Source organism: Drosophila hydei, unplaced genomic scaffold (assembly GCF_003285905.1).
Source record: "Drosophila hydei strain 15085-1641.00,03,60 unplaced genomic scaffold, DhydRS2 tig00008114-arrow-pilon, whole genome shotgun sequence".
Classification (NCBI taxonomy): Eukaryota; Metazoa; Arthropoda; class Insecta; order Diptera; family Drosophilidae; genus Drosophila; species Drosophila hydei.
The window spans coordinates 1,937,143-1,952,358 of record NW_022045827.1 but is presented as its reverse complement, the minus strand read 5'-3'; the positions used below and the strand labels follow the sequence as shown (position 1 = coordinate 1,952,358).

General features: G+C 37.8%; 3 protein-coding genes across 4 annotated transcripts; 1 reads left to right on the top strand and 2 right to left on the bottom strand.

Moving 5' to 3' along the window:
• Window positions 1–4,334: 4,334 nt before the first annotated feature.
• LOC111599155 lies at window positions 4,335–5,946 on the bottom strand. The gene is made up of 2 exons (XM_023314726.2): window positions 5,314–5,946; window positions 4,335–5,250 (listed from the first exon to the last, which is right to left on the bottom strand). The coding sequence occupies exons 1-2, from the start codon at window positions 5,855–5,857 to the stop codon at window positions 4,412–4,414; spliced, it is 1,383 nt and encodes a 460-aa protein (XP_023170494.2). The 5' UTR covers window positions 5,858–5,946; the 3' UTR covers window positions 4,335–4,411.
• Window positions 5,947–6,012: 66 nt separating this feature from the next.
• Window positions 6,013–11,759, top strand: LOC111599156 (actin-related protein 2/3 complex subunit 2). Its single transcript, XM_023314727.2, has 8 exons — window positions 6,013–6,764; window positions 9,219–9,312; window positions 9,395–9,494; window positions 9,560–9,746; window positions 9,809–10,029; window positions 10,854–10,945; window positions 11,007–11,116; window positions 11,182–11,759. The coding sequence occupies exons 1-8, from the start codon at window positions 6,691–6,693 to the stop codon at window positions 11,207–11,209; spliced, it is 906 nt and encodes a 301-aa protein (XP_023170495.1). The 5' UTR covers window positions 6,013–6,690; the 3' UTR covers window positions 11,210–11,759.
• Window positions 11,760–11,946: 187 nt separating this feature from the next.
• LOC111599188 (transmembrane inner ear expressed protein) lies at window positions 11,947–13,340 on the bottom strand. Of its 2 annotated transcripts, none has more exons than XM_023314774.2 (3): window positions 13,217–13,340; window positions 12,997–13,149; window positions 11,947–12,035 (listed from the first exon to the last, which is right to left on the bottom strand). In XM_023314774.2, the coding sequence occupies exons 1-3, from the start codon at window positions 13,338–13,340 to the stop codon at window positions 11,947–11,949; spliced, it is 366 nt and encodes a 121-aa protein (XP_023170542.1). The 2 variants fall into 2 exon arrangements, with proteins under 2 accessions (XP_023170542.1, XP_023170543.1); XM_023314775.2 differs by lacking the exon at window positions 11,947–12,035 and adding an exon at window positions 12,140–12,287.
• Window positions 13,341–15,216: the final 1,876 nt, after the last annotated feature.

Genomic DNA, 15,216 nt, shown 5'->3' with positions numbered 1-15,216 from the left:
TAAATATTCTAAAAATCGATCTTGCTTATTGTTATCGATATTTAAATAGTTATCAAATGACGGCAATAACCATTTGATATTAAACAAAAGTTTTTGCTAATATTATTATCATTAATATATTATGAAAGTCTGGAAGTTATCGGTATAATATATCGAACTATCGATGATTGAAAGCTTGCTATTCATATTTTAATCTATTGTCATACTATACGGTTATACTAATTATTATATAATCCAACTTTGAATATGATCGATAAGGCATAAACATTTAATATTATTAATATTTAAATATAATTATAAATTGATTAAATGCCATAAACAATATTTTTTTATTAATATTTTTACATATTTTGTATTTTCATTTAATTTATGTGAAACTTATTGATTGACCCGCGCATAGCGCTAGCTTTATTTATATTTATTTATAGCTTCATGCTCTCTCATTATATATACATACATGTGTGCGTGCGTGTGTGTGTGTATTGTTGCGTGTGGAAGCCGTGTGAACGCCTTGGCCTCTTGTCAGATGTTGACGCGTCGCACGGCTGATGATGCTGGCGATGATTAGCAACGAACCAGCTTGACACATTACGCATACGCACAGTGTGCCAAAGCCCATAGACTTATAGCTTTCCCCTTGTCTCTCTCTCTTTGCCTCTCTGTCGCCGGATAGCGATTGTTAATTGACGCAAGTGCACTTCCAGTAAGTTGCACGCAAGTGCAATTAAACAGCTTGGCACATAAAGACATTAATGTTGGACGCCAGACGTCTGCCAGCCAGGATCTGGGCCAACTTTCACTCTCCTGCTCCCTCTCATTCTCTCTCTCTCTCTCGGCAGGCATCTTTTGGCTGTCGTTTGTCTTCATTCATTTCGCTATAAGTCGTAAATTGTAAACGCTTTGTAGGTCATTGCTGCCAGCCAGCGAGCAAGTTTCAGTTGAACTTTTGCAGCCACCTCCACTCCTTCACCTGCAGCTCGTGCGCCCAGCGTTCGTCCGTCTATTGTAAGTAACAAAGCGAAAATTTATGCGCTTGACTGAACGGTCAGCAAAATGGCGCCAAAGTTCAAAGCTCGCATCAGCGGCTGCATCTGGCAGGAGTTTGGGCAGCAGCAGCAGGAGCAGCTACTCAATGGCTGGACAATGCTGCAGATACGTCTCGCATCGCAGCTCTTTGTTTATGGGGCACTTGGCTCATTCGGTTGAGGTTGAGGAGTTGCCGCCGTTTGCAATTTTATTGCAAATTGTTTTCAACCCAATGCTTGTTCTTTTTATCCTTTTTGTGGTCATGCAAAATGCAGAGCATGGCCTCAAACGTGGCGAGGAGCTTGCAGCCAACTGGCATTTGGCTATAAAACAAAATGTAGCTGCATTGGCAAACAGCCTGGCAGACAGCCTACACAATGGTCGGTTGGTCGGTTGGTTGGTTGCTTGGTTGGTTGGTGTGCAAGGTGCACGCGTAGCCCGTAACCCGTAAGTGGCAGCATTCCATACGTGACGTGACACGTGATGTTGCCTTGCAGCTCATATCAAAATTTGGTCGTGAGGGCGTGGCAAATGTCTGAAGTGGTTTGTTGGGTAACAAAACTACAGTGGATGGTGCATGCTGTTGTATCAGCTATTTGGGAAGAGCTCAAAATCTAGAAGAGAATCTTATCAAACTTTTCAATTTCTATATCCTTTAAAGCGAAAAGAATCTTCTTTAAATATTTTTTAACAAATAAATAAATAACTAAGAGTTTTATCAAAACTAAACAATTCCTTGTTATCAATTTTTAGCATCATTTTATATAAAACCTGTAGACAGCGATCGATATTGCTTAACACTTAGTGACATTTATTAAGTATATCAGTTTTATTATCGCAGACTATATAACTAGGAGAATGTTCCTTACCCAGTACAAGAGTTCATATGATATGATATGATATGATATGACTCATTCGATATGACAAAGACCCACAGATAGCAAATGTTGCTTAATTAATGAGAGCTTTAGATTATTAGTGAAGCGATGTAATACCAACATTAAGAGACCCTCCATGAAACCGTAAAAACAGTTAACTGAGCAAAGTTTTTAAATACTTGAGAAATAACTAAATTAAAGCAATCAGTAAGGAAGATTTCAAATTGAATTTGTAACTTGTACCACAAATTTTACACATCTCCAATCTTAAGATACATCTGCAAGATATAAAAGCGATGTCTTTTATGTAATAATATAATTTATGTAATAATATATATATATATATATATAATAATATAATACTATATGTGCAAGTCTTTGGGTTAAGCAGCATGAAGTTACGCAGCTTTTTCTGCTTAATATTGGAACAGACTACATAACAACTTTATCATTCATGACATTTATCAAAAGCCCGCATTCTGCCTTCGTTCCCGCAGTCTTGGCCTTAAAAGCAATTATAAACTATTTCTGAGCCTCTTCAGTAGCTTATTCAAAATTCCGAATGCTTTCATGTCTCGATTCATACGCACACACACGCACACATATGCATGGTACAAAGGTATTTATTGAAATGCAAGCCATGCATATGCCAAAAACAATGAGGAGATTTACACACATGCATATACATACACACACACACTCACATTTATATGCATAGCAGCAGAGACATGGCAATTTTGCTGGCAACTCGAGAGTTTTGTTCTGTTTGAAAGTATTGTTATATGCATATATACAGTATATTATATAAATATATGTCCAATGCAGCAAACATGTATTTACATGCATTCATACATGTGTACAATTAATTTGGCACACATTGCTGCATAATTAATTTTTTTGTGTTTATTTTGGTCGTCGTCGCCAATGCGGCAATTGAGTAAATCCGTGGCAATTGGCAATTATACAAAATTTCGCGCAGAGACAATTGCCAGTCCCACCACAGACAGACGCAAATAGATTGTAAGCACTGTGTGCGCTAGGTTAGGGTTGACACATTTGCTACGCTGTGCGAAAGTGCCAAAGTGCGAAGGAGAGCGCAGCTAAATCGGACTGTGATTGATGAGCCTGCTAGACTCCAATGATGTGCCCACTGACAGCCAACAAATGATTCATCTGTCACACTCACACACACGCACGCTTGCATGCCAAAGGTTATGTGAACTTTAAATGTGAAGAGCATTTACAGTTGAGTCGAGAGCTTTAAGCGGCATGCATGCTAATAAATAACTGTTCTGCTACTCACCGAACGCAACAAAAAAGAGAGTAAGAGAGAGCGTTTGATGCGCTCTTCTGTATCTGTATCTGTGTGTGTGTGTTCCTATGCGAAGCCTCGTAAAACTATTAAAGCACAGTCGGCGTCAACGTTGACTGCGCTAATGGCAAGGCGCCTTATGATATTTACCATAACCCCACACACGAACACATTTTCCATGAGACCTGCAGGTGTCACAACAACATCGTGCGCGCACACACGCATACATATGTATACACATTTGTATGTACGAGGAATCACCGTTGCGGACATTCCATAACAAATCCCGCGATACAAATCCGCATAACTTCAAACGTTGCCGCGGTCGACGTCGACGTCGTTTATTTGTATAAAATTAGTTTATGACGCGCTAAAACAAAAGGCGCACACACATACACACGCGCACACAGTAATAGACGTACACACGCTGCCTTTAAACAGACACTTTAAAAGCGCTTTGTGCGCAAAGTTTATTATTTTAATAATTCGTTATATTTTGGCGGCTCTTTGACGCACAGCAACAAAAACGGCCAAGCGGACTGCACTGTGGGAATCGAGCATGGCAACTATTTTGACCGCAAACTTACACGAAAACAAAAAATCAGCTTTCAAATGCATGCCATGCCAGCAATTTGTTTATAGTAATTGTTGCCGTTGCTGCTGTTCCAACATGTGTGTGCGTTATTAATTGCAATAAATGATGCCAGGCGTAGGCGTTGATTTTTGTTGTTTTTGTGGCTATGGCGTTTGTGCGTAACGTACCGTTCAAAAAATCACATAAGCGCCATCTAGCATGTTTTGATTGCAACTCGGATAATAATAGTTGAGCGCGCTTTTCTATCGATACTTAATTTTTTAAACTTAGTTGGTAATATAATTAAACACTTCAAAATTATGAAAAGTAAATAATTGTACTATTTTCTATAATTTTGCAATATATTTAGTTTAGTTTATTTAAATTTTTTTAAATATATTTTGTGGTTTATGCTTAGAGCCATTTAAAACGATACTACAGCGCCACCTGCCGTGTTCATAGAATAGCGCTCGTTGCTATCGATAATTATCTGATTTAAACTTGACAGATAATTAAATACAGGTCTAAATAAATATACGCTATAAATATAATAAACTTTATTTAATATACAATTGGGCATACTTCTTTTTGTTAACGCACTAATCCTTAAATGCTATTATATTAATTGAATATGTGGCAGGGCGCCACATCCTCAATTTCCTGGCCATCCAGCGTTTTTATCTGACATTCGCAGAGAAAATGCACAATTTTACGTTCCGCCTGCCTTCGCTGCTCCACATCCAGCCCATCCAGTAGCATTTGCACTTTGCTTAACAGGCTTTTTGATGTCTGGGCGGGAGTGTTGTTTACTGCCTGTTGCAAAGCTTGAAGGCAATCCTTTGACTGTTGCAACACGGTTTCCATATTTGAGATAACTGTGCCCATTAGCTTTTCAGCCGTGGGTAAGGCTGGATCCTCTTGCAGCAAGGCTGAGGAATCAGCTGATGGTGCGTCTGTCAGAGATGCCCCCAGTGTTGCCTCCTGCCCCGCCTCCTGGTCCTCTTCTAGCTGCTGCTGCTGCCGCTGCTCAGGCTCCAGAGATTCGGTTTGCTCCAACAGATCCTGCTCGTCAAGCACAAAATCCATATGTCCTTTGTGCTCAGCCTCGCTTAACACCTCGAAATCCTGTTGATGCTCATATTGCAGTTCCTCATCCTCCTCCAGTCCCTCGTCCTCCAGTTCCTCATCTTGGTCGTTATCTGTGCTATAAGGATAATCTGCGCCCCAAATGAGATTTGTGACTCTCTGCTCCGTTTGGCCCTGAGCAACTTTTGGCGGCCTGCCCCGTTTCTTGATGTTCTCGATGATCAGAGGCACTCCCTTGCGAAAGTGCCGACCCAGAAAGAGCAAATCATTGAAATATCTCCAGGTGATTGGCGCTGATTGATTGATCTGATGATTTCGATATTCACGTGCAAAGCGATCGCGCAGTTTTTTCCAGCGGTTATAACAGAGTTCCTCTAAAAAAGGAATACTTTTATATATAATGATATGATAGATCCACCAAATCGTCTTCAGCTTACCTGAAACACTCAGGCTCTCCGAGATCGCTCGCCAGGCTTCATTTTTGGCCGACAAATTCTTGGAGATTCTAATTTTATGCCTATCATAGAGCACGGGATGTAGTTTGACAAGCTCAATGAGGTGCTGGCATAGCTCAATATCCTCGGCATTCTCTACATAATCATCCGTCCGCTGCTTCTTCTCCTGATCCTCCAGACGCGTTCGTCGCGGCTTTCGATGTCGCGGCTCAAATTTCATCGCATCCAAATTCTCATGTTTAACCAAACCATGTTTGTAGTGATCCTTGAGAAAGAGCAGTCGTGGAAACATATCCCAATAGGTAGGACTATCGGGATTCTCCTGGAATCGACGAAACTCCTTGCCAAAGCGATCTCGAATGCTCTTCCAGCGGGTTATGCAGGCTCGTTCGCTGGCTCCCAATTTTATGGAAATGGTTTTCCAGGCAGCATCTTTGTTGGCAGCATTCTTGGCACTGCGTGCACTGTCTTTATCATAAAGTATTGGATACTTCTCTATTAATCGAATCAACTCAACGTCATCCATTTATTTGTTCTTAAACAAACACCAAAAAAAATAACAAAATGATTTTATTTATTTACTATTTACAACTCTGCTTGAACTAGGGCTGCCTGCTGCTATCGATATATGCGCGCTTATCGAATACATAAGTCCGATACTAGCATTACTAGCAGTTCGCCTTAGCTGGCCACACACAAGTGCCAAGTACCTGGCCACATGGATACGCGTATTGCACATTTCTGCTACTTTTATAATAAATGAATAATTGCAAATAGTGAAAATTAAAGCTGCAGCAGACAACAAACTGCAGAACATAAGAATAACAACACACCGTAACTGAAGTGTGAAGAGTGTAAAAGAAAATTGCTGAAGCAGCAAGCGTGATTGTGTGTGTGTGTTGGAATTTGCAAGTGTGTGCGCCCGGAGATCAGCCAAAAAAAGCCGACAGCAAACGCTGCGCCCATTTTTTGTTGTTGATTCATTAAATACGCTATACACTCACATATATACATATAAATACCAAGGCTTGTGTGTATGTATGTTGTTTTTTCTTCATATGTGTGCATGTACGAATGCCTGTGTGTTGGTGAGTTGGAGCAGCCAGTCCAGCAATCTCCCCCATAATAAGTAACAGTGTCTCTCACACCAACACCAACACACGCGTTCGCAGCAGCAACAGAAGCAGCGACTGCGACAACGGCAGCAGCAAAGAAACAGTTACCGCACGAAAGAGCGCCGCATTCGCAGCCGGAGCGGCAAAAGCAACGTCATAAATTTGTCATCGCTTTTTGGTTATTTGCTAATTAGGCACAGTTAAATTTAAAATTGAAAAGAAAACAAACACACAATAAATCAAGATGATATTGCTGGAAATCAATAATCGTATTATAGAGGAAACGCTCCTGGTCAAATACCGCAATGCACAGGCTGGGTGAGTCGTCTTCTTCTTCATTTGCGCTGTGTCTCATTCGCTCTAACTGTAAAAATGCCCCCATTTTCTATTTTATTTTTATCTATTTTCTTGCGTTGCGCCTGTGTTATCAATTTTCGTTCCGATTATCAGCATATTTTACACACACACTCATAGGAGAGCCTTAAAAATCGGGTGTAGTTCAAACTTGGCGTACACTCATGCACTCTAATCAGTGTGCGTGTGTTTGTATGCATGTGAGTGTGTGAGTAAGTGAGTATTTATGCTCCCCTCACCCGGGGCCAACCACATAGCATTTATTAATTTATTTTGGCTCGTTTATCGCATCATTATGCATAATCCCCAGCTTTTTTATATGTTATACACCTTACTCTCTCTCACACACACAAGCACAAATAACAAATGCACTTGAGTCATCCCCACAGTCTTCGAAAGGGTGCCGACTGTCAAAGCAATACAAAATAATCGGAGGTTTTTAATCTGTTATACTCAATGAAACCATATTTCGGACTTTTAGTCTGTTAAGTCCCTAATATTAATACAGATGACTTGTGTTCGTGTACATTTAATCCAATCTGTTATACGCTGTGGAGCCAAAGTGGCATATTCCGGGATTACCTCTCGATTTGTGTCTCAAATGCTCCCAAATAAACCCATAGACGAACGGCATCCTGTATAATTAATCATATTAATGCAGATGACTTGTGTTCGTGTACATTTAATCCAATCTGTTATACGCTGTGGAGCCAAAGTGGCATATTCTGGGATTACCTCTCGATTTGTGTCTCAAATGCTCCCAAATAAACCCATAGACGAACGGCATCCTGTATAATTAATCATATTAATGCAGATGACTTGTGTTCGTGTACATTTAATCCAATCTGTTATACGCTGTGGAGCCAAAGTGGCATATTCTGGGATTACCTCTCGATTTGTGTCTCAAATGCTCCCAAATAAAACTTAAAACGAACGGCATCCTGTATAATCCCTCATATTAATGCAGATGACTTGTGTTCGTGTACATTTAATCCAATCTGTTATACGCTGTGGAGCCAAAGTGGCATATTCAGGGATTACCTCTCAATTTGTGTCTCAAATGCTTCCAGAAAAACTCAAAGACGAACGGCATCCTGTATAATTAATCATATTAATGCAGATGACTTGTGTTCGTGTACATTTAATCCAATCTGTTATACGCTGTGGAGCCAAAGTGGCATATTCCGGGATTACCTCTCGATTTGTGTCTCAAATGCTCCCAGAAAAACCCAAAGACGAACGGCATCCTGTATAACTAATCATATTAATGCAGATGACTTGTGTTCGTGTACAATTGCTCCGATCTGTTATACTCGGTGGAGCCAAAGTGGCATATTCTGGGATTACCTCTCAATTTGTGTCTCAAATGCTCCCAGAAAAACCCAAAGACGAACGGCATCCTGTATAATCCCTCATATTAATGCAGATGACTTGTGTTCGTGTACATTTAATCCAATCTGTTATACGCTGTGGAGCCAAAGTGGCATATTCAGGGATTACCTCTCGATTTGTGTCTCAAATGCTCCCAAATAAACCCATAGACGAACGGCATCCTGTATAATTAATCATATTAATGCAGATGACTTGTGTTCGTGTACATTTAATCCAATCTGTTATACTCTGTGGAGCCAAAGTGGCATATTCTGAGATTACCTCTCGATTTGTGTCTCAAATGCTCCCAAATAAACCCATAGACGAACGGCATCCTGTATAATTAATCATATTAATGCAGATGACTTGTGTTCGTGTACATTTAATCCAATCTGTTATACGCTGTGGAGCCAAAGTGGCATATTCTGGGATTACCTCTCGATTTGTGTCTCAAATGCTCCCAAATAAAACTAAAGACGAACGGCATCCTGTTTAATCCCTCATATTAATGCAGATGACTTGTGTTCGTGTACATTTAATCCAATCTGTTATACGCTATGGAGCCAAAGTGGCATATTCTGGGATTACCTCTCAATTTGTGTCTCAAATGCTCCCAGAACAACCCAAAGACGGCATCCTGTTTAATCCCTCATATTAATGCAGATGACTTGTGTTCGTGTACATTTGATCTAATCTATTGTAATCTGTGGGGTCAAATGGCATATTCAAAGATTTCATATAAATTTCGGAAGCTCAAGTAACGTAGCATACTTTAGTTATTATATTGAATTTATGTGTGATATAGATCACATATAAATTTCAACACGCGAATTGCTTCGTCTTTGATTCCATGTATTGAAATACGTGATCCTCGTTTGCTGACATCAAATAGAATTTCTACTACAAAACCCGATTTATAGGCTTTTATTAATCATACAATATTTCTGTTTTGTATACTATCAGTTAGGCATGCGAACGATAAGATATTGAATGAAGGGAAAATATTTATTAATATTTTATTTCAATTTTGTTATATTTTCTTTGCAGACTCAAACCAGAATCGATAGATATACTAATTGCTGACTTTGATAGTGTTCTATATCATATTTCCAATGTGAATGGTGATAAAACAAAAGTGCGGGTGAGTCCTCAATTGAGTTACAATTGTTTTGACTTGTTGCTTTACTAATGATTAACGAAAACATATTTTACAAATTGAATAGATAAGCATTTCGCTCAAGTTCTACAAACAGCTGCAGGAGCATGGAGCCGATGAGTTGCTGAAGCGAGAATATGGAAGTTTGTTAACTGAAACGGAAAAGGGTACAAAAATATATACATAAAATCATATTATGGATCGAATTTAAGTCTCTTAAATTTGTTTGCAGGTTACAATGTTTCTGTACTTATTAATCTGGAGGATATACCCGCGGACTGGGAGCAGATTGCAAAGAGAATTGGACTGCTAAAACGCAATTGTTTTGCCTCCGTGTTCGAGAAATATTTTGATTTTCAGGAACAAGGCGAAGAGACTCAAAAGCGAGCAGTCATTAACTATCGCAACGATGAGACGCTGTAAGTTGTATATTAAATATAACCAAAGTATGTATTCTAGTTAATATAACCTTTGTCGATAGTTATGTGGAGGCAAAGCCTGATCGCGTCACCGTAGTGTTCAGCACCATTTTCAGGGACGAGGATGATGTCATCATTGGCAAGGTATTTATGCAGGAATTGAGGGAAGGACGACGTGCATCCCATACAGCGCCACAAGTGCTCTTCTCGCATCGCGAGCCGCCTTTGGAATTGGCTAATAGTGATGCTCGAGTGGGCGATAACATTGGATATGTTACATTCGGTACGTATCTCCTAAATTTGCTCAAGTATTGCTCTACACCCCATGGAGTCAAAGTGGCATATTTTGGAATGTGATTTACGACTTGTGTCTCAAATGCTCCAAAATTAATTTATAGACGAACGGCATCCTGTTTAATTAATCATATTAGAACAGATGACTTGTGTTCGTGTACAATTGCTCCGATCTGTTATACTCGGTGGAGCCAAAGTGGCATATTCTGAGATTACCTCTCGATTCGTGTCTCAAATGCTCCCAAATAAACCCAAAGACGAACGGCATCCTGTTTAATTAATCATATTAGAACAGATGACTTGTGTTCGTGTACAATTACTCCGATCTGTTATACTCGGTGGAGCCAAAGTGGCATATTTAGAGATTACCTCTCGATTTGTGTCTCAAATGCTCCCAAATAAACCCAGAGACGAACGGCATCCTGTTTAATTAATCATATTAGAACAGATGACTTGTGTTCGTGTACAATTGCTCCGATCTGTTATACTCGGTGGAGCCAAAGTGGCATATTCTGAGATTACCTCTCGATTTGTGTCTCAAATGCTCCCAAATAATCCCATAGACGAACGGCATCCTGTATAATTAATCATATTAATGCAGATGACTTGTGTTCGTGTACAGTCTTTTATTATATCTTCTTGTCCAATCGTTATGTTCCAAGATCTTATCCCAGTTTCTGATCAAATACGTGCATAGTTATGTTTTATACATTTGCTTTAGCCAGCTACTTATTAATCTGTTATATATCCTGATGCTGGATCTATTTTAATGAAACTTGAACCAATAAATTACATTTTATTTATTTTTTTCAGTGTTATTCCCACGACACACCAACAAGGAGACCCGGGATAATACTATCAATCTAATACACATGTTCCGAGACTATTTGCATTATCACATTAAGGTTGGTATCTCGTCAAAGATATCTATATTATATATATTATATGATTTGCACGTTATAACAGTGTTCAAAGGCGTACATTCATTCGCGCATGCGGGCAAAAACCTCAGACTTCCTCAAGGTGCTAAACCGTGCAAGGCCCGAATCGAAGACTACGGAAAAGAAGACTATAACGTAAGCTATATAACAGTTAGAATATAACGCTTTATTACAATATTAATAATACTCTTTATTTATAGGGGGAGAACATTCATACGCAAAGAATGATGCGCTCAGTATAATTAGTTGTTTTTATATATAAATATAAAAATAAAAAATGTGTATTAAAAACAAAAAGAATTGAGATAAACAGCAGAATTTTGGCAAATGAAAGCAAATGTTTCCAAAACTAAATGGTGAAAATAAATCCAAACAGTAAACAGAAAGTAAGAGAAAGTATTCCAAAAGAGCTAAATCTAAGCCGGAGCAAGTTAATGAACAATAAAACAAAATAATAATAGTTATGCGTTAAATAATTTAAATTGTGTGTATTTGTCGAGTCAGTAAGTGGAACAGAATCAAGCGTGAGTTAATTTGTTACAGTCAGCGTGCATACATATATTATGTATATCAAAAACTAAAGAATTGTCAAACAGAAACATTTTTATAACTAATTGCCTAATAAATCTAAGTGAAAAAGTCAAGTCGCAAACGCAAAAATCAATCTGTTAATCTGTCGCAACTGTCGTAATGCTGCCGAAATTCAGACAACCCCACTAGCCTGTATGTGTAGAGAATTAAAAAAAAAACAAGAAAGAACAAAAAATACTAAAAATAAAACTTTGATACATTAATAAATCCAATTTAAAAATAAAACGAATGGAAATATCTTATTTCAATTAAAAGCGATAAAAACTAAATGCAATAAAATGAACAAATCAAAATAGTGGACTAGTTTTATTTTAACTATAATGTTTATAGTATTAGTATATATATAGATAAGTATAATAGGTTATTGTAACAAATTAGATCTTAAATTTAACATTCTGCTTCTCGTTCATGCTCTCCACACTGGCCTGCAGGTTCAGATAGTCACTCTGAATACGCGCACAGACTGCAATAGAGAGTGAACAGTTCGAGAATGAATATATATATATATCAATATATATATATGTAATATTGATGTAGAGAGAGCTACTTACATTGGCAGTGGCTTTGTTATAATGATTATTATTGAATTGTAAATGTATTCCAATAGTGTTTAATTTTCATGTGCTTTTGGTGATGTTTTGCATATGAGAGAGATTTACAGAGAGAGAGAGTCCCTAGGGATCATCATATTGTTCCAATTTGATATAAGCAAGTGCTGTGTGATAGAAAAGTGACAGAAGTGAGTGTTATTTATATAGTAGTATATTCAAGAAGACGGTGAAAGCTCTATGAATAGATATTTAAATTGCTTACTTTAAAATAATAATAAAAGGGAAAAGACGTACATAAGTCAGGTTAAATAGGTTTTCTTTGATTACAATATATAATATATGTATTCAAATTATAGAAAATTACTTTTCTTTTTCTGTTAAAGTTGAACAGGGTGTTTTCTATATAATGTGACATTTTTTTAGTCATTTAAAAAAAAAAACAAATTTTTAATTTTACAGGAAATATTTTCCAATTTGTTTTTTATCTATTTTCTCCTAATTTCTATTATTTCAATTTTTTTTTATTATAATTATTTTCGTTTAATATATTTTTTGAACCTTTGCTATTCATTCGAGAGAGCTTTCACTGTATGTATAGCTGAAACTAGCGTGCACTAGGTTTGTTCAGACAGGCTGAAGCCATCGTTTATCATTTTGTACGACTATATACACATACACATGCGTAAGTCTACGAAACACAAAAAGAAAACTAAAAAAAACTAAACTTGGAAAAATATGGAAAAAGGGCTTGGCATTGGTATTTGGGTGACAGTGGAGTAGAAACTGGGGCAAATAATACACAAAAATTGTTGTTTAAGAGTATTTAGATGGTACTCCAAATATATAGATATATACATACTCTATTTGTCTTACCTTTCTGCAGATCCATATCATCCATTTCGGAGTTTTTAATCTGTTGCAATTTCTCGCGAAACTTTTTGGTTATTTGTTTGCGTTGATAATCGGCTTCGATTTCCTGTTTGGTGCGTGGTATGCGAAATCGAATGCAGCAACAGACCATGATCACTGCAAAGATACCCTGTACTGTAGCAGAGACTGGTGTTTATGGAACAGCGAAGAGAGTAACACTCACTAATACTCATTAAAATGCCTAGCACAGCGGCTATGATGTGCCATCTTCTAAAGCCGCCAATTGTGATTTTTTCCAACCACGCTTCCTTGGGATCTATATCGAAGATATCCGTATCATCGTCCATTTTCGATTTCTATTTAATTTTTTTATTATTTTGGAGTAGCCACAATTTCACGTCTGGCTGCCTGGCCTGGCCAATTCGAACTGTTCATTTCATTTAGCCACACTCAATATTTCTTGTCCCAAACTGGGTGCTAAGAGTATACAAACAAATGAGCGAGCCTTTGTGCTAGGACTAATCGCGACACACCCTGTATGGAGTCCTTAGGGCAGCAGTGGAAAAAAAACAAGCAAACAAATATGATGGCAGCAGACGTTGAAAGGTTCTTAAATATCCTAGAAATTCTAAACTAATAATTAAAGCATTTTTGTGTAAAAATTGCTTTATAAACAACAATTTTTAGAGACAAACCAATTTAAACTGGTGGTACTTGTGGATCACCCTGTATACAAAGGGTTATTTAATAATTTAATATATAAGGAAATCTAGAAAATGAAAGATTATCGAGATATATATTTACATTTTCTCTGTAATTTTTACAATTCAATTTATTTAATCCTCATTACTTTTTAAAAAAAGTGTGACCAGCTCAACTACATAACCACATAACTTCCACTTTTTAAAACCGAATATACCCCATTAAATGCATTACAAATCAAGCTGCATAGTACTGCTAGATATTTCTTAAACAATATTATCCATTGTGAACAGGACAACGGACGCCTTGCCACAACTGGGTGTGGTTGTTAAAACTAAAGCATACCGTTAGCCGCGTGCCCCCACAGCAGGACAAAGTAATTTTGCATACTAGCTTACAGATAGCATAGCGGACAGAGAGAGAGCGAGACAGAGAAAGAGATAGACAGAGCTTATAAGTAGCGACCGTAACCCCAACAGGAGACAACATGCATATGGTTAGTTACAAAAGGAAGCCACATGCTGGGCACACCCAGTATACCAGCAACTAGCTAAGAGCTACCAGCTAGGACTCGCCCCCAAACTAGTATGTAAGATATTTAATTTGTTGACTTTGTGCCAGCTATGAAAACGGCAATGGAGTATGAGGAAAGGGAGGAGGCGAACGGGCCTGACTGGGTGTCAGCCTAATGACTGTGGCATTTTCTTTCTCTCTCCCTCGCTCTCTATTAATCTAGCTCTCGTTGCGTGTTTGTCGCGGGCGTTAAACATTATGTGATTGCAATTACACATATTGAATTGATAGATGACCTTTATTAATTACGAAAATTAAAGCAGGTTAAGCTGGAAGTCGTTGAAAACTAAACATATGTGATTATTTTTGTATTTGTATATTTATTTATAATATTTTTATTTTCAAACATTAATTATTATGATAAAAAATAACTATTATTAAAATAAATCCAAGCATTTTTTTTATATAAAATCAATATAAAAATAGTTATTTTACTGATTCAAATTGTTGCTCATAATACAATTAATTTATATTATTTATTAAAATTTCGATTTATTTCACCAATTTTTCCGCATTTGCTCCACTGTGTCCTGCCCCAATGACCTAAAAAAGATTGCTGACTGTTAAAACTGTAAATAGATAAAGGTAAACGTAACACGCTTTAAACTTAATACGTTACGTTGGCTTACAGTAACGTAAACCAAAAGTGGCAACGCTGCAGCATTCACAATGAACACGCAGGCGGACTCGCCCAATTGTGCGCCTGTGCACAGAGTAGTGTTACCGTTAAGAACGAACGAGTTGCAATGCACGCACACAAATACACACACACATGTATATATAGACGATGGCACACACATGGTAGTTTTCATTGAGGCACTCATTCAACAAAAATATATGCTTATCCTTGCCACAGTGCTGCTCAGTTTCAGTTGAGGCTCTCGTTCGGTGGCACACACGCTGGGCTCGTCGCATGCCAATAAGAATTCAAATAAGAGTAACATACAA